Source organism: Ooceraea biroi, chromosome 12 (assembly GCF_003672135.1).
Source record: "Ooceraea biroi isolate clonal line C1 chromosome 12, Obir_v5.4, whole genome shotgun sequence".
NCBI classification, from domain to species: Eukaryota; Metazoa; Arthropoda; class Insecta; order Hymenoptera; family Formicidae; genus Ooceraea; species Ooceraea biroi.
This window is the reverse complement of record NC_039517.1, coordinates 6,494,663-6,513,716: the sequence shown is the minus strand read 5'-3', so window position 1 is coordinate 6,513,716 and position 19,054 is coordinate 6,494,663. Positions and strand designations below refer to the sequence as shown.

At 45.7% G+C, this 19,054-nt stretch overlaps 1 protein-coding gene across 3 annotated transcripts in view; it reads left to right on the top strand.

Annotated features, from left to right (window-relative positions):
* Positions 1-896: 896 nt before the first annotated feature.
* The window catches only part of LOC105280544 (dipeptidase 1), a 63,103-nt gene continuing 44,945 nt past the window's right edge, over positions 897-19,054 (top strand). The window contains exons 1-3 of one of the 3 annotated variants that reach the window (XM_026974457.1): positions 897-1,162; positions 4,145-6,487; positions 18,169-18,322. In XM_026974457.1, the coding sequence (XP_026830258.1) occupies positions 6,363-6,487; positions 18,169-18,322 (279 nt within the window). In that variant the 5' untranslated portion in view covers positions 897-1,162; positions 4,145-6,362. The remainder of the gene's footprint in view (positions 1,163-4,144; positions 6,488-18,168; positions 18,323-19,054) is intronic. The other 2 variants (XM_026974459.1, XM_026974458.1) reach the window with 2 other exon arrangements.

Below are 19,054 nucleotides of genomic sequence, written 5' to 3'. Positions count from 1 at the left end.
GTAATTCCGCCGGGGAAGAGGACCAGCTGTGAGCCGGCGTAAAGGGCGGTCGCGCACTGCCTTCTTTTTCCACTACTTTACGCGAACGGTAACAGAGTCCGCACGCAGTAAAATCCGTACGTTGTGTGCGCGCGTACAGCACGACGTTTGCCATACCCGCCTCGCAAGGAAGAGATCGTGTTACAGCTTCGATCAATCTTGAACAATCTGCGAAAAGATTCGGTAATTTATTTTGCGAACACTCAGTCGTAAGAAGCGGAGAGCTAGGCGGTTCTTTGAATAACGGAAATCATCGTTGGAAGTTGAGAGAATTTGGCTCTTGAAAAGTTTCCTGTTGTTTTAAAACGCTCGTTCCTTTCACTCTTTCGTCTCTTTCACGTTAGAAAAAAGCGACTACTTACCACAGAATCAGCTTTGACCGCAGTCAAAGGTATGATTCTGAAGAGACCGTGCGATATCAAGAAAGCCGCCCGGGAGAGAAGTAGTTTGAAAATTCTCGAAACTTTCTTGGCTGCCGGCTGTGTATGTGTTTGTGAAATTTGTGGACACTACAGCAGGGTTATACGAAGTTACCCGTTTTGGGTAAACCTCGTGTACGATCTTGTGATGCACGTGTTGTCAGAGCATACATGCTAGTTCACACACACATACGTACTCGCACACAGAGCGTACCGCTCCCAGTTACCGGTTCAGGAAAGATAGGGGAAAAAGGAGATGACACGTGACCGCCCTAAGGTCGGGACGCGCGATGTCGAAGAGGACAGCGACACTTCGGAAGGCACGGAGACGCGCGGTCGCGGTGCAGCGCTGCAACGGGGCAGCCTCCGTGCAACGGAAGAAGATCACATCACAAGAGCGACGACGCGGAGGCGCCTGCGCCCTCGAGTATGCCGGAGTTTCTGCGTGCGTTTCCATCAGTCGGGTCTTCAACTCCGGACCGCGAACAACGGCACCGTTCGCGCCGTCGTCCGCGTCGCGACGCACCCTCCTGACGCGCGGAACCACCCCTTCGGTATATCGGTCGTGATTGCGCCGACCTGCCCCACTATACACCGAAGAGGAGAGCCAAGTAGGGTCACGTACGAGATTTTCGAGGACACATCGGGGCCCTTACCCCGGACCTTTCACTATCATCTCATTTCATCTGCACGATCCCACCCCCGTAAGATCGCAACTCGTGTCGAGAAACCCGAAAGGAGTTTTACTCCGCGGGCGGAAGCGACAAAAATCGCGTGGAGAGGTTCTTACATCGGAAAGCGACTTTTGTAACTTTACGAGCGGAACAGATGCGCCCTGACCCGCGCGCAGATTTTTACGGTACGTGAAACCCACCCACGGAACGACCATCTGAATTTTCGTAAGGGTGAAAGGATGGAGAGGAACGGCCGCGATAAGATTTCGCGAGACGGCGCTTATTTAAAAGATTCGCCGCAGATCTGCACGCGACAAAAGTTTCTCCATACGTGAGACTTTTTTAAATTTTCGCTCAAGTTGTGACAAATCGCCAAAAAATCGCGATACAAGGAATTTGCGTGATATTTTAATTTTAATTTGTTGTACGACTGGATGAGAAGAATGGTATTGCGAAAATTCGCGTGTCACACGCACGGCAATTGTTGTCGCAACGTCTCGTGATGTTCCATTCATACTCGACAGAGAAATCTGGTTCTTGCATATCATACGCGAGAAGTAAGTACAACTTTTCTTTGTGAGCGCCTGACTCTCGTCGAAAGCAATTCCAACAACCGCGCCGACGATTCGATACCTCGACGGCGGAAAAAACGATCGAAATGTCTGTCGAGAGACGTGGCTGTCAGACGCATCCGTGCCGCCTCGCGTGTTCGTTTCTCGAGAAAAGGCCCGCTACTATCGGCGATGGTTGCACATCTTGCAGGTCGCTAAATTAACTTGTCATTTTTCTCACGTCACGCTAAAATATGGTCGTTCGCGCGCATCTTCGGATACAAACAAACGCCGCCGAGACAAGCTCCGCCCGCGCTGGCCAATTAACGTCCCCGATAAAACGTGCCCGATAAAAAAATGTAATTAGACAACGAATAAAAAAACTTTCAAATTACCGCGGGTAACTCGCGTTCGATACACGATGAGACGAGAATTTGTCACGTTTCACTGCGTCGGTTTCTCATTATCCACTCGCACACAAGCGCATCTTGATAAGCAGCGCTAGATGATAGATAAACAGAGAATACTGTAATTCCGAATTTTTCACGATGCTATCATACGTTTTACATTACAAAATGAAACGGTAAACATACAGACTAACAAAATACTCGTATCAAGTAAACTTTCGTACTGATCATCAATTATTGATGATTGATCCCGTGATGATGCATCTGTATTGATCGCGTAATCATTTCAGAAGTTCTCGCGAAAGAAGTAAAAAAGAAATACAGAAAAAAATATGGAAAAGTGATATAGACAATCGCATGTTAATACGAGAATACACACAAGACAGCGCGTCCTACCGCAGCGGTTGAAAACGCGCCGTCGTTAACGCTAATTAATCATCGGCACGTAGACAAATACCGGTTATCAGGGCGATAAACAGGCGCGAGCGGATGGTCGCGTCTGCCGATAATTATGAACAAGCTAACTCATTAGTCGCAGTCGACGTTAACGGCCTCGTTGCTGCACCCCATCACACTCGCCGGCCTTCTATAAGCTGTCGAATTACTAACCACGCGCTCGCGTTAAGAAGATTACGCGTCCGGCATGACGGCCATCATGAGATTAAGAAGATTACGCGTCGAAAAGAAAGCACGGTTGGAGACGATTATGGTGGAATTATTCTGGTGATGGGCTGCGTTACGATAACTCGAACGTTGCGACGCTAATACTCTCGAGAGCAACACAGTTATGGTCGGATTATAGTCATTAATTATTGTACCTGATGCGCCGTGTACATCGATTTGATCGCCTTTCCGTAATTCGTCACGATGCAATCAATCCGGTTTATATTATATCGGCGCGAATAAGATACGCTCATGTGGAGAACGTAATTACATATCGAATGAAAGAGAAGGGAGTCCGTAATCCACTGTTTACGCTAAAGGATTTCAAGCCACGTCAATTTGTCGCCGCAATTTTGTTCACAGTTATCAAGCAAAACGGTTGTTTCCGTAAAATATTAATCTTTAATTGCGTCGCTTTGATGTGCTCTGATCGATCGGTTTATACGAGCGCGTCGGCTAACTGGTTTTAAAATCCCGTTCAATCGAGCTCGACTTTTCGATAATGTAATAAATTCACATATATATTTTAACTTTGCGATTTTATTAATGCATATACAGGGTGTTTCCTAAGTAAGTAGACAAACTTAAGGAGGATATTCCTTGGCTTATTTTAAGAAGAAAAGGTCATATAAACATATGTCCTAAACTGCTTTGTTTTCCAAAAAAAGTACATCACTGTTTTCGTTCACTTTTCGGATAGCGTGCTTTTGCAGTACGAGTCAACAGCGATGGGGATGGAGTGGGGATCGGTCGAGGTACTCAAAGACCAAACCATTTATGGCCTGCAAGATCCCCAGACTTAAATCCAGTAGATTTTTTTCTATGAGGACAGCTTTAAATCTTTAGTTTACGCTACACCTATTCAAAATGAAGAAGATCTCAGAAATCGCATAATAGATGGATGTGAAAGAATACGTAACACTCCAGGTATTTTTGAACGTGTACGTCAATCAATGGAAAGGAGAGTTGAGGCGTGTATCATGGCTGCAGGTGGACATTTTCAGCAGTTACTGCGATGTTATTATTTTTCTTTTTAGTTACTGTTTTCTTTTTCGTTATAATTTTTCTTTTTGGTTACTATTGTTTTTCATTTGTTTCATTTGCTATAACACAAACTGTTCTATAATAAACGAAAAGTGAACGAAAACAGTGATGTACTTTTTTTGGAAAACAAAGCAGTTTAGGACATATGTTTATACGACCTCTTCTTCTTAAAATAAGCCAAGGAATATCCTCCTTAAGTTTGTCCACTTACTTAGGAAACACCTTGTATAAATCGAGCCGTCATAATCAGTTCACCGATCTAGCGGTAAAATATTTCTCTCGCCGAAGGCCTCTCCATGCGATAATTTCCCTCGCTATTCAACGAATTACGAAAATCCTCTTAACAGGTCACAGCGGAAGTTGGAAAATATCCGGGCCGAGAGACTAGCACGGTGATCCATTATCGAGCGACGTCGGGGAGCGACGACCGCGGGACCGCGCAAGAGAGTCGTTCTTCGCGTTTCGAGTAACGTAATTAATCGCGGGACTTAATCGAGTGCCGAATTAATCGCGACGGATTTATCGTTAGCCGCGCGTTGTGACAGTGCATTCGCGTGCGATTATGAAACGTCGTCGGCGGTGCACGGTGATTCAATAGATAGAACAGTCTGCGTGGAAGGAAGACCGAGGTTCACGAGCGAGGAGAACCCGAGGGAAACCGAGAACGAGGATACCGGAGGAAGAGAAATGGATCGTGCATTAGAAAACACCCCCAGTAACGCTGATCCCCGACCGCGGGAATAAAGAAGAAACCGGAGAAACGTTTTCGCGCTCGGCTAGCGGGACGTCTTTCTCTTTCCGCTCTAATTAATCTCCGGGAACGTAACGAGCAGACCGCCCGTGGGATCCTCGCGTAGCACGACACCCTCGAGGAGGTGCCGCTCCCTGTGAAATTCCCAGCTGCAAGTAGCGCGAGCTGTAAGTAGTGCGATCTCCGACCTGTCAGACGAGACGATGAAAGGCGCGAACGTTCGACGTTCGAGATGCCGCTTTAATTAACAGAGAGCTCCGGCTAACCGGAGGGTTCAATTTCCTTAAATACACCCGTTACGGATAGCTCGATCAAAGCACATTCGAGACGGGCTCAAGGTCGACGCCAGCGTAAATTAAAGACCATCGACATCGATAACCTCGCTTAAGTGGTTTCAACCAGCACTTTACACCGGTGAGGATCGAGCGGGGTGAGCGACGCGTCTCCGATTATCGACCAACTCTAGATCACGGAGTTACTCCCTCGAGTGCCGGCGAAGAAGTCGACACCGGGCGGGGGGAGGGTGGTCTCCTCAATCCTTAAGGGTGGATAGAGAGGCGACACAGGAACGGGGAAAACCTCTGAAAGCTCGTGATCAAACTATCGAAGCGAATCCCCGAGGCGACTCGGTCGTCTCGGAAGTCATCTGCACTTTGCGAAGAATTCGCTGTAGATGAGACCGAAGCGAGAAAGAGATAAAGAGAAGCGTAAGAAATAACATCCCGTAAGTGATTAAGAATAGTCTGATTGGAAGAAGAGGGAGTACTACTCGTCTCGAATAGTTGGCTCCTCGATCAGCGCGCGATTGTGGAAGGTAAATGCCGGCAAGGCATTCTCAATCTGCGAGCGAATTCGAGCGACGGATAAACGGAGCAATACGTTTCGGGGGATTAATTCGGAAAGTGGCCAAAAGAATGTTCTGCCATTCCTGAGAACCGAGCAAATCGATCGAAGCGCGTTGCGAGTTTCGTTTGAGGGTTTGTGGGGCTGTGACCGCGTTAAGAAAGACGGTTGGCTTCGCCGCGCGGGGACGTTGAGTGGTAAGGGACATTAAGGACGTGGTGGCGGACAAGTCGAGAGTATTCCAACTAGAAAGACAAAGCCGGAAGAGAGACGCAACGAGAGGAATAAGAAGCGCGGCGATAGCAGCTGCGTCGGACGGAGTCTATGGCGATGAGACCGAAAGGTTAATCTGGAAGGATAGAACGGAGGGAAGAGGCTGAAGTAGCTATCGCGACGGTGGAAAAAGTGGACCTTTGGGCCGGCTGAATGTGAGAAATTGGGGATGGGCTCGAGGATGTGTGAAGACGAATGCGCCGAAGATAAGAGCCAGCTGAAGAGGAAAGCGACCATTGATCCTTGAACTCTGTTACCCCAGCGAGACAGGCGACGGGGAGTCTCCGCATGCGCGCGGTGCGTGATAAAATCGAGTGCGTGGTTTCGAATGATTTTATCAGCGAGAACATTGCCGGTGTGATTCCTCGTTGATCCCGGAGAACTCACTATTAAAGATCTTGCAAGATCACGAGCTCGGGAGAGCATCCGGAAAGCATCGGGAAACCGCGATAAATTTTGCGTATCCTGATTGTTGGCGCGCCAAAGGATTTCGGCTCATCGCCGACCGAGAATGGCCGAGTAATCCTTTCGGGAAAATTAACTGGACACGAACAGCCAAGACGGAGGATCCATGATCCTGTTACATTCGGCCGTCCTGAGAACTGGTTGAAGGAAGTGCTGCGGGTGAGCCGGGTGGGTTAACGGCGATGGCATGAGGACATTAGTAAGGGCGTGCTGCGGGTCCAGCGAGGAGGAGGATGAGGATGGTGGTGGGCATGATGGTCCTGGGTCAGCTACTGACGAGGATCCTGTTCGCGGCCCACGCGGGAGATCACCTCGCGACAGCTCGCAAGATTCTCAGAAACGTGCCACTGATAGATGGGTAAGTTAAATCCTGTTTCAATCAGAGACTTCACTTGCCAAATCACCGGACATTAGACGCAAATTGCCAAAATGCTGCAGCGAATCGCGCGATTGCATTCTCTGCAATTTTAAAGTAATTGTTACTGCAGCACAGCGCGATAAAATTTTATCGCGTGTAATGGTGTCGACCGTAATAATGATTTCTTATCTAATTTCTTACTGGCGAAATTGAAATTTGCAGCGCGAGCTCAATAACTTCTTCTTTTAAATCTTCGCAGTTGTTCTGATTTATCTGTGTTCGCGAGGATGCTGGACTTGCGAATTGTATATGCGTTACGCTCGCAGCCATTTTCGCCCGGCAATATTTCACGAAGCAGTTACAAACGGGAAAATATATGCGTTAAACTAGCGTAATTTGCGTCGACGAGGAAAATAGAGAAGGCAACTCGCGCATATGAAAATCTGCGAGCTGTAGTTCAAACGTCAGAAAACTGCGATTTAATTAACGTAATTAATGTTAGTCTTAAAACAATGCTCATTTGTAATGATGTATATATACGTACGCAAGACGCCAGAGAGCGCCTGTTGTACGCGATGAAAATTCTTGACGCCGAAACGGAATAATCGGATCTCGTTCCCGGGCGAAACAAAAGTTCTCGTGAAAACTTCCGCGATAAAATTCGCGAAAACTCGTAGAGAATGGCGTCTCGCCCGTTCTCGCATATCCCGCTCTCCTTTGTCACGTTGACGAGCGGCGAAAAACGCTGCGTCGAAAATTCAGCGAATAACTTGAATCCCATCGTATAATCGTTCGCCGTGGTACGGGAGCTACAACGAGACGCGAATTTATAGCCGGCGTAGAACAATGTCGTCGTAACGATGCGCACGGTCGACTTTGTATGGCCGGGCGTGACTCTAATTACACCGGGAATTAAACTTCAAAGGAACGTCCGTCGTGTCCGATTTGCTGTGACGCGTTGCACCCGTCCGTGCCTTTACTACCAGCAATTCTATTAGTCGGGAATTCTATTAGCCGATCCTATTAGCCGAATGCCACATTGTCATATCCAGTCTTGCGGAAATGAAATGATCCTAGAAATCTGAACATAATAATCAGCAGGAATTCAGGAGGAAGGAACGTGCACGATCGCGAACTTCAATGAAGAAGTTAGAAGTTGGAAAGTGCATAGTCAGCGTCCGAACGATTGAGACATGTCTGCCTTCACATGGAATTTCGGTGAATTTGTTCTCCCGGAAGACGAATGCAGTGTTAATTAATGAAAGTTAATGTGATATGTTTGGATGCATATATCATTAACATTCTGTAATTGAATAATATTATCATAATTAATTTCCATATACGTCGCGATGAATTCGCAAAAGTTAACCGCTAAACAAAAAGTGATTCAACCATTCTGACGCTAACTAAAAGTGACATTATTGAAATTAATATTTAAACAATTCTACAACGTTTTAAATTTTATAGCCGTTTTGTAGCTATTTTGGTTCACTAAAAGTGACATTATTAAAATTAATATTTAAAAAATTCTACGACGTCTGAGAAACTTTATCGCTGTTATTTTGCAGCTATTTTGGTTAATTAAAAGTGACATTATTGAAATTAATATTTAAAAAATTCTACGACGTCTGAAACTTTATCGCTGTTTGCAGCTATTTTGGTTAATCGAATCCTGGATACTTGGGAAACAATCTCACTTAATATTCTAAGGACCAATAGTTCGAGTTTAAAGAAGATGCACGATGCACAAAAATAAGATCAGACTCAAGATACAACGAGAATTAAAAATAATCAAACTGCATAAATAGGATTCGCTGGTCTATCAGGGTCACTCTAGGGATCGCGTCTTTATTTAAAACAAAAAGAAAAACCAATTGAATCGTACCGATCTCAGGGAGAGAGAGAGAGAAAGAGTCGCATTTTCGTTGAGATAATGAGAAAGTTTTGCGAGCGCGGAAAAGAAAAGACGTTAATGGGAAGAGCGAATAAAAAAGAAGTCCAGGAGAATGGGGCGGAAGATGCACCGGTAAGAGACGCAAGGAGGATAGAATTTACTCGGGAGAGTAGCCCGTGGCTCTTGGTCCCCGAGTTTCTCGGGTTACCGGAGGGTAGATACGAATTTCCGGTTCTCCTGCCTGCTACAAACTCACGTGTCTCTCCCATCCACTTCCGTGTTCGCGCGCGCGTGTCCATGCGAGCACGTATACTTCCTCCGCACCCCCGAACTTGCCTTGGGGAGCACATCTACATCGACGTACCTGATGTCTGACATTTTTTCCCCATGCCATATAAGAACAATTCTCATAAGTTCGCCATTCTATCGTACCGTTTTGTATCACATGGTATTCATGCATCTCACATAAATACTCCGACATTTTTTCTTTTTATTATATTAACAGACACTGCTCGCGCGATGAATAATACGATATCGAAGAAAATGGAAACTGATACCGCAAAAATATTGCATCAAAAATGTATCGGTCCAATAGTTCCTCTCGTTGCAAGATACGCCATTTCTTCGGAAACCCGACCGAACACTGATTTCGCCCTGACCGCCGATTTCAGCGAGCAAACTCCGAGAAACTCTCGAAAGTGGCTCCGATAAAAGACACCGAGGAAGAGGCGCACCGACGATTTCCCCGATGTCGGCGAGCCGAAGGCAGCTCGTTACCGATAACGAGTGAAAGCCTCGTCGTACCCATTGTGCACCAAATAATAGCTCGTTCTTCTCGCTCCGGCTTGAGAAAGAAGTGGCTTGTGTGACCCGCGGGCAATGATCGCCACGTGTCGTATATAAGACCAGGAAAATTGCGAACGGAGCTTCTGAAATCCGACAGAACGGGCCGAGTTCTTCATTCAAATAAATAGTAGCCATACACGCGATAGTCAGACAAAGCGTCTCGCGTATCGCTCGCGTAACTTCTTCAACTGCGTGCTCATTACCTCAATTCAATATTAATGGTTAAAGGTCCACGTAATGGATGCTGAATGCCCAATGCGGGATACGTGGAGGCAGCAACGTGCAGTGCAAGGATTGCAAAGCAATCGGTTTCGCATCCATTCCCGTCCCACATTACAAATTCGCATCAGCTCCCGTGAAGCTTAACTCTCAAGTACCTGCTATATGTTTGATACACTCGGGATATGTGAATCAGCGCGTTTCGCTGATCCATAATATCCCCCATAATTTCCACGAAATATCCCCAACGAAAAATGATTTTCTTTTAGCTCTCCTAGCTCTTATTAAATCATTACTACGCGATTTATTGACGCGGCATTGATCATTCCATTCATGAGAAAAGGAGGTAATATCCGCATACGCGGATAATCGTGCGGAAGCAACGAAGAATATAAAATTTGTACAGACGAGATGGCTAAGTAGAATTCCAAGAATTGTCCCGTGGTTTTACAGTCCGTGAGAATGAGAAACGCAATTCTTAATTCTGTCGGTATCTGCCGTCGACTACGTTGGCCTGTAATTGAAATAACTTAATGGCGCCATCGTATAATTAAACCGGTGACGAGTTTCCCGCATTAGGTCTCGCGACCGACAGAGATCTCGAAAGTACGCCCCCATAAGCCTGATAATCGCGATGGACCGACCGACGTAATTACCTCGTTACACCGGCGCTGTTTATAGCTTTCGTCGACGCGCGGAAATATTTAATTACCTTCGTCGTAATCCCGGCTAGACCGAAACCGCGCGCGCGTTGCCGTCTACGCGGGTTAAACGCAAGACGGTGGTTTGAATGAGGGTCCTCCATGTCGCCATTACACTCGAAAAGACCTCCGAGGGTCGCGAAAAAGAATTGCGGTAACCGGTAGCTCGGTGTTACCGGACGCTTTCGGGCGTTCCGGTTGTTCAGCTCGACCGAAACATTCTCGAGGCTCCTTCGGGGGGATCGCGAGAACCCATCTCGAGTGATTCTAATTACTTGCAGTTACGTTCACCGTGTTCTCTCTTTGTTGCAACATACCGCCCATGCGATGGGCAATTTCACGTCTTTCTACACACGCAGAAAATTTCAAGCTGAAATGTTGATCTATTTAACGAAAATGCTGCCCTCTCTTCGAGTGGCGTCCGTGAAAGTAGAGCGCACGCTTGTACCATAATTAGGCGCGTATGCTCTCGCTAGCAAAATTGGGGTAATGTCTCCGAAATAATGAAAATGCGAGCTCATTTTAACTAGTTCTATACTCGTTGAAGAAAATTTCGCTGTATCAGGTGAAATGCTCATGTAAGTTGGCTTCTTAACTTTTTTTTTATCCGAAGAATAAAACATAAATACGGCAGGAAATGCACGCGAAGAAAATAAATGCAGAGTCTTTTGTAAATGAAACTTTTCAGGATTTTAGAGATAAATAGTCTAACTTTTTAAAAATTATATTCGAATATAAATTTCTTTTCCCTCGCGACGTGAGGTTTTCTCGTCGGAGCAGTGTTAGGTTACATCGCTTTTATTGCAGGCGATTTTCCGATTGACTACTCTCGGGAAAGTGTTGTACTTTTGGTAAATACGGTATCCCGCAAGATGTAAGATGGCGAGATGTAAAATTGTCAGACGCAGGGAGAAGACATCCATGAAATGATGTTGCGTGTAGGTTTGCTCGCGTCGGAGACGTTCAATGGGATCGTAACTTTCCTTCCCGGAATCGACGTGCTGCAGAATGATTATACGATCGCACAGTCGTAAAAATTCGTTATCGAAACTGCACACCGTTGAAGCAAACGTGCGATATCTGATTATCGTATTCCGAACAATGCGACCGGTTCCTTCGAAAAATACCAAACTCATCGTTACGACAAATTGTATTCTTGCATGCAGCAGAACCTTAACTTTCTCACGTACACGACATGTACAGACGTATATCGAGAGGTCTGACTATTTGATGACATTTATATACGAAAATAAAAAGTCGCGGGGCACTTCCAATTTACTTCGAATCTATTCCGTCGTCCGATTGCAGGCGATTTCATCGAATGTAATTGAACCATGCCTGTTCCAAGCGGATGCGGTCCAAGTGGAAAATAAGGATGTTCTTTCTTTTATTTCTATCCTACTTATATTCTACGTCAAGATAAGAAGAAAATCGAAAAACAGAGACTATGGAAAAGAAAGACCTGCATATTGCGTGAAAAAATATAGGAATAAGAAAGGAAGAAGAAAAACGACACGCGTGTCACACAAACGATAGCATCATCGCACTCTTTCTCTCTCTCTCCTGCAATAAAAAACGCCAACGAGTATTTAAAAAAATTCAATTTCACTTTAAGAGCGAGGCGTAGTGCGTTGGGACTAATGAGCAGTGCTGCTCCAGACTGCGTAGTTCGATATCGGGGTTCGTTAATCTAAAATTCTCGCAGACACGTCATCAAACGACTTTGCTAATTTTTTGCCGTCTTTGGCTATAATTGATTTTATTAGCGAGCTGCCAAAGTCGTCGGGCTCGCGAAACTTCGGTAGTGAGCTTTCGTTGGACGTTCGTTAACAGTGCGCGGGCGAGTCGGTGAGCGGATGGAAAGGAGGCCTGGTTCTCAGCCTCTGTCCTCTGATAACGATCGTAGTTCCCTTCTCTCGTATCCCGCGTTTTAAATCCGCCATTGTACAAAGTGATTCAAGGGAGGAAGAATAGAAACGAATTATTGGCACCGTCTACTGAATCCATTTGTAAGGAACGGAGAAATTGCGAAGGGTCGGTCACCGTGAGATCATATTATAACGCAACGGGCATTCCCCCTTGCTTACCCCCCGGGATTTATGTGTTCGATCGATGGTCGAGCCTGGTACGCCTCGAAAAGTCATTCCCGTAACAGCAGCGTATCAATTTCTCACGCTAGGTCGATTACAAAGCGATACAATGGCGAGGCTGTCATCGCAGAGTCAATCAAATAATTGACAAAAAAAATCACCGAGGGAGAAGATATATCGAAGCATGACACTCCGGTCTGCGCGACTGCCGGTCGGAAAGAAGATGCGCATTAATCAAAATCAGTCGACGTGGCAATTAATTAAGTTTCTTCCGAGAGATGTTTCCGAGCCGCAAATTTCACACGAGACGGAAGACAGATGGCGGCGCTCATACCGAGAGGGCATCCCGAAATTCGGGCAAAAACATGCTAAGTACTAATCCGGGATCCCGTTCGGCCTGTGCTCGAGATACTGAGAGGTAGACGGATTAACGGAGTAATTTGCAGCGCATAGGAAATGTCGGGAGAATAAACGATAAACCGTGCGACAGAGAAACGCGGCGACAGAAAAGGTGAAAATAGCCCCGGATGACGGAGTCGCAGACGGAAGCGAAGCAGTCAATGCGTTTGCAAATATGCAAAATATATAAGCAAAAATCGAGAAGGTAAAATCAAAAAGCGAGGAGATAAAAAGAGCGATGGAGTCAAATCAAAGAGAATAAACACAACGGGAAACAGGAAATGAGGAAAAGGAGCAACGAATACTCGTAGCTGCAAGATCAAACATGAAGCAGAGGCGAGGGAATTCGCGTAATATTCACGTAAATTCGCGAGTGGAAGAAACATCGGATTGACGGGATAGCCCCGGCACACAAGACAAATCTTCGCAACTACGCGGAGGATTGCGTGAGCGAGATGAATGTGGTGAGATTAATTTTCGGCATCGTGCGTTCGTGGTCCACGATATGTACGTGGCAGGAACCAACACGACAGACACCAACTTCCGACGGAGTTAATGTAGCAGCAACGTATAACTCGATTTCACGGAGTTGCTCGAACGCGTTCCGTGCGTCGTTCCCCAGCCGACCTCTCGGGGACTCTATCTCCCTCTCGATTCTCGGAAATCAGATCTGGATCTTTGGATCTGGATCTCGAAACGTGACTGAAAACTCGCTGCGAAGTCCGAGGATTGAGCGAGAGATGTGCGAACGCATCTCCCGACGTATGACGAAAATCAGGCGACGCAAACTTTCGCGGAACAACTGTCGCGAAATTTCATTGATTCCGCTCCCGTTCATGCTACGAATAGCAAATTGGGAAAATCTGCTTACCGCGCTTCGTTAGGATGGCCAAAGTTTGCATGCTGGCAAAAGCGCGTCATATCGACGAAGTTTAATTCGCACATCGTAATGCACTAGCTTGATTGAAAATTGCGGGGGATGCAAAGGAATGGAATACGCGAAAGGGAATTCAGTTCCGGAAATAGCTAGATAAAAAGTGAATTATAGATACACGCAAAACCTCTTTCGTTAGAGAAAACTGTTTATCTTTTGTTAAAGGAACGAGAAATTTCTTGCTTTAATTAACAATTTAATTCTATAGCGCAACTTGTGTGAATGTAGTGAAATCGTCCAATGTGCAAACGTCAGGGCAATGTGTTTAAAATTTTTTTAATCTTCTACACCACGATATAACATCCCTCGTGAGTTTCATGAATATATGAATACATGAGACCCGTAACGTTTGCGTACGCTCTAGTAGAGTTAATAAAAAAGTTAATAACGTAATAGAGTCGTAGCACGCAAATAGCGCGAGACCACGAAATAAATTGTCACTGTTACGGGGAGTATTAAGCCTTAAAACGTTACGAGTTGCTTCCCCAGGAAAGGGTGTAACTTTAAAGAGGTACTAACGGAATTCACTGGCGAGGGAAAACGTTGCGCGCCTAATATACCAGATTACATTTTACGAATCAGATGAAAATGGAAAAAAAAAAAAACGAAAAAAACAGAACTGCAAGGTAACTGTCGAACAAATTGAAACATGCGAAGGAAGGCTTAGCATTTTGCAAGATCTGTTTTTTTAATTACTAATTCCTGCTGTTAATCAATCTCCTATGTACCTCGTTATCATTATCGAAGGGATAAAAAAAAGTTCACTTTTGCTTAACACGCATTATAACGTTCACTCGTCGACATTTATTGATAGAGCAATCGTGCGTGATATGTATTCCGCAAAACCAACAAAAAACGTGGCTGACGTTAAGTCGCGGAAAAAATCGGTCGACGAAGAACAATCCCGACATGCTGCGTGCTCGGCCGCGATTGATGCCTCCAAAAAGAGGTACGCAAGCGGGACGATTTGTCAGCGTGTTGAACGGATTTCGAAGCTGGAAAATCAGAGTTGTGTGTATCCGCGGAGGCAACCGCGAAACCTGAAGCGAACGGACGTTGATCTCTATCGAATTATTTTCGATGACCGCTCGAATCACGCCATGTGAGTCCCTGGTGAAATGATCGCGCCGCTAAACTCGGTCTCTCGGTCCGCAAAGGCGACAGGTCCGAATCACGTCGGTGACCAAAGACTGAAAGACTTATTTGCATGCAGGGTAACGTAACTGCCAGCCAGCAAACGGAATATACTCGCTGTTCATATGCATATACGGGACCAGCCACCTTATCGCGCTTTGCCAATTAACCACCACTCGCATCACCCACCATCCTTCTCTCACAGCCGGTGATCTCGCCGCAGCTTCAGCGAACGGCGAAAATTCGTCGGCAGTTTCGCGAAATCGACACCGCAGCTATCTCGGCTCTCGAACGTGCGCGTCGCATCGCTCTGAATATGTATGAGAAAATGACGAAGGGACGGAACGTAAAAGTACGTTTAGGAGATTATGCCTTTGCGATTATTAATTGTATCGTTTAGTCGCCGTTTAGCCGAAAGCCTCGCTCGTTTTGCATTCCCCAGTTTAAACGTCAGTGCGAGGAAAATGCCGACTATTAATACGATGGTTTATGAATCACGTTTTATCATGTTTTATCTTTCGCGTTATTCCTCTTCTTTTAACTTTTACCGGCTTTCAATCAATCATTTCTCGGTATATAGTTAACTGCTAACGTCGGGCTGTCGATACGGGAACTTGTCACAATTCGTATTTGGACACGCGGGGTGCACAATCGACAACCAATCATCATCACGAGCGATATAATCGGGAGATAAAATCAATATCATTTCTCTAAAAGCGAACTGAATAAATTATAATAAATATCGGACGTAGATAAATTATATTAATTCGAAATTAACGCTGGAAATAATATTTACATTTGCGCTTTGTTATAAGACGGCTCTAAGCCTCTGTAATTTTGTATTTTCATAAGAGCAGAAGTTTCGGCACTATACATAAGCCGAAATTAATGTCGGATATATCTCGCCTCTTAGGCACGCCCTCATTCGCTGAATATGTATGAGGCGTTAACGGAAACGTACTTTAATGGCACGGAAATACCTTCATAATCATTACTGCATTACGTTTTCGCTGAATAGTGTAACGTACGTGCGCGCTACCATAAATCATTTATTGTTTCCCCAGTCCACTTAGAATTCAATTAAAAGTGAGTTTTCGCAATTTGTAATCACGAGGAGTTATGATTATTAGGCGATTTGCAACGTGATGATTCATGAATCATGAATTCGTGATCGCGACAACACCCTGCGAGACGCGAGGTGAATTTAATGTTTCACCGGTACTTGCGCGCGCGGCGGAGGCGCATAAATTAAGGGCCGAATTTCTGACAGGCCGTTTTACATAAGTAGTCCTATCCGCGTCCGGTTTTTAATTCTATTCTACCCGCGCCTCTCCCTCCTCCCGGGGAATAAATCTCGCTAGAGCTACAATGAGCGAAATCGCCATCGACAAATGCAGACACGATATTGGCTGTCGGCCAAGTTTCGCGGTAACTTTTATGAATATCCGAAAAATTTCCTACGTGTCGTTAATGGCTCGCCTGAAGGAGCCAAATGACGATTACGTCGTCGTCCTCGTCGTCGAGAAACTCCGCGCGCACAATGTTGGATATGATAGAGGGTAAATGGGCGCAGCACCGGAGGTAAATCACTGGGCACAGGGAACAATGTCGATTAAAGGATTAATTGTACACGGAACTCGGACTTATGTGCGGAATTGTATACGTGCTCTGTTAAAATACATTTTATGCGGATGTTCTCGCGTGTGCACATAGATACACGCGTACTTCCTCCTCTCGATGCAGCAGTTCGAGTGTCTCGAGACTGCATGCGTGGTAGCCCACATGAAACAAAGGGCTTTACCGGCGTTTGGTCACACTATCCTGCACGGGCGATCCGATGGACAAAAGGACTCGGGATCTCTCTGTGCACATAGGAAGTCTCATTGTATCTGTTTAGCCGACCAGCGTGCACGCGCATTTGCGGATGGCTTACCGGCCCGGGCGGCCTACTGTTAGATTTATCCCTCTCAGCTCGAAATTATCTCCATTCCCGACGAGCACCCTTCTCTCGGAGGTAAAACTTCCCAGAGATGCAACAAGGACGCCACTCGACGTTAATTTAGAGCGCGCCGGCTGCACAAAACGCTCCCGAATGTATGAAACGCATTCTACGAGCCTGCACTCCGGTAATAAAATTGTTCCGTCTCTCGTGAGGTAGCTAGTAGCCGAGCACACAAGCGGACGGTGTCGGACAGCGCATTCTTGACATTTAAATCAGATTCACGCGCTATCAACTCTCTCGTATTTCAAAAACGATGAGAACTATCCTACTAGGGAGAGGAGAGAAGAGCGAGGAGATACGCGAGTGCGGGTACGACGGTACTCGAATGCTTGCTCGGTTATCTAATTCTGCTGGAAGTTAGGCACCTATCGCGCCGCATGCAAAGTACACTCGGAGAGGCCACGGTGCGGTTAGTTACAAACGGACGGTAGATCCATCGCTGATTCGAGGCAGATTTGTTGGGGTAACAACGCATGTACGCACCCCCCGCACGCCCCGACGTGCAAATCGAGCCCACCGCCTCGTTGCCGATGTGTGTACCGGATCGAGTACCGGAAATTCCTTTACGTCGAGCTATGCCGTTGCCCGCTGACTTGCGATTAGAGTAAATTCCGGAAGCACGAAGAATATTTGGAGTTTCGGCGCGACGAGTTCGTCAATTTTGTACGCCGCGCTGATCGGATAATTACTGTGCCGGCGAGAAGCGAGCAGTTGCGATCAACGAATTAATCAACGATACTGAAAATAGCGCGAGGGATTTTCGATTCGCAACGAGACAAAATACACGATGTTTACGTTAATCTTGAGCACGAAATTTGGTATTCAACGTGCCAGCGAATTAACTTTGTGTCTCATCATGGTAGGAATGCAGGGTGCATTTCTTGCACCCCGAGATATCCCCCCGTAACTTTGTGGAAAATAAGTTTGTCACCGCCACCGTGATGTCCACCACAAGTTGGACATCAGGTAATGCTGCTGTAAAGACCAAACTTTGGCTATCCGGAGTTTCTTCGGCTATGGTGTGGAATAGAATTACGAGGCATCGAATATTCTCGGGTATGATGTACGCGACAGGCACTTGAGCTCGAGATTCCAGCTCGAGAAAAGATCAAACGCAAGACGTATGCACGGACATTTGAAAGAATACTCGACAAGAGCGACCGGAATACATTCTATTAAAAGTTCAGACATTAAATCGTCGATCGTGACATTGTTCGTCTCGCTTTTTCTTCGGGGAAACACTTTCGTGAACTGATGCAACGTTATCGGAGAAACATTCGATACGAATTTCAAGCGCCGAGTGTATTCGATTTGCATCACGCGTTCACGGGACACGCGTTCCGGAATAAATTTATCCGAGCATTTTGGGACGGCGCGCCCAAAATGTTTAGGTGAAAAAGTTCAAAGCCAGCGCAATCGCATACACGCATACGATCGACCGATGTCTCTTTCTTTTCTTCAGGCACAACGACCTACCCTGGAACATACGAAAGTTTCTGAAGAACCAGCTGAGGGAGTTCAGATTTGATGACCTAAGGGACACTCATCCCTGGTCACAAAGCGCCTGGAGCCATACAGATCTCAGGAGATTGAAGGAGGGAATGGTTGCAGCGCAGGTGAGTTTAATAATAACGATAATAACAAGAGTTTGCCCAAGTTATAACTTTGGCCGAAGTTCATCTGACCCATCGCGAAACTGATTGAACCTACCCGATGGAAAGTTTTTCATTCAATATCAGACATGCTGTTCCTCGCTACAATTAATTGCTGTTAATATTCGCAGCGCGATAAGCGGCTTAAGTTCCACAAGTAAAACCTGATAATGGGTTAAGTGACATTTTCGGTGATTTGACTTCGCAGAGACGGTCCTCCGTGGAGATGAATGGGTACATTATAAAACTCGTACCGTAAGGAGCTTATCGTAAAGCTGCTTCGTCGAACGTGATTGTCAGTTTCCCGATAAAGTTTTAAATGCTTTAATTACGTGTGTTGTACTCGAGGATATTTTCGTCTTTTTCAAAGAATAATGTCCTTTGAAAACTTTGCTTTATAATTTGTTTATTGTCCAGCGAGAACGCATGTGCGAAATTATGAGAATTAGCAAATCAAATTAAACAACACGTTGTGGATTAAGTGAAATTTTTCTCGGCTTTCAAAACCAGGCTTGGCAATTAGTCAAGCTTAACACGCGATTTTCGCCAACTTCGTCGCACTGAGTGAGTGAAAATTAAATTCACGCGAATACGGGAATCGCATGTCGCCTTCAAGCCACAGTACCACCAAATTGCAATTAAATGTTCGCACGCGGGGAACTCGACCTGCAGAGTTATCGACAATTATAACTAATT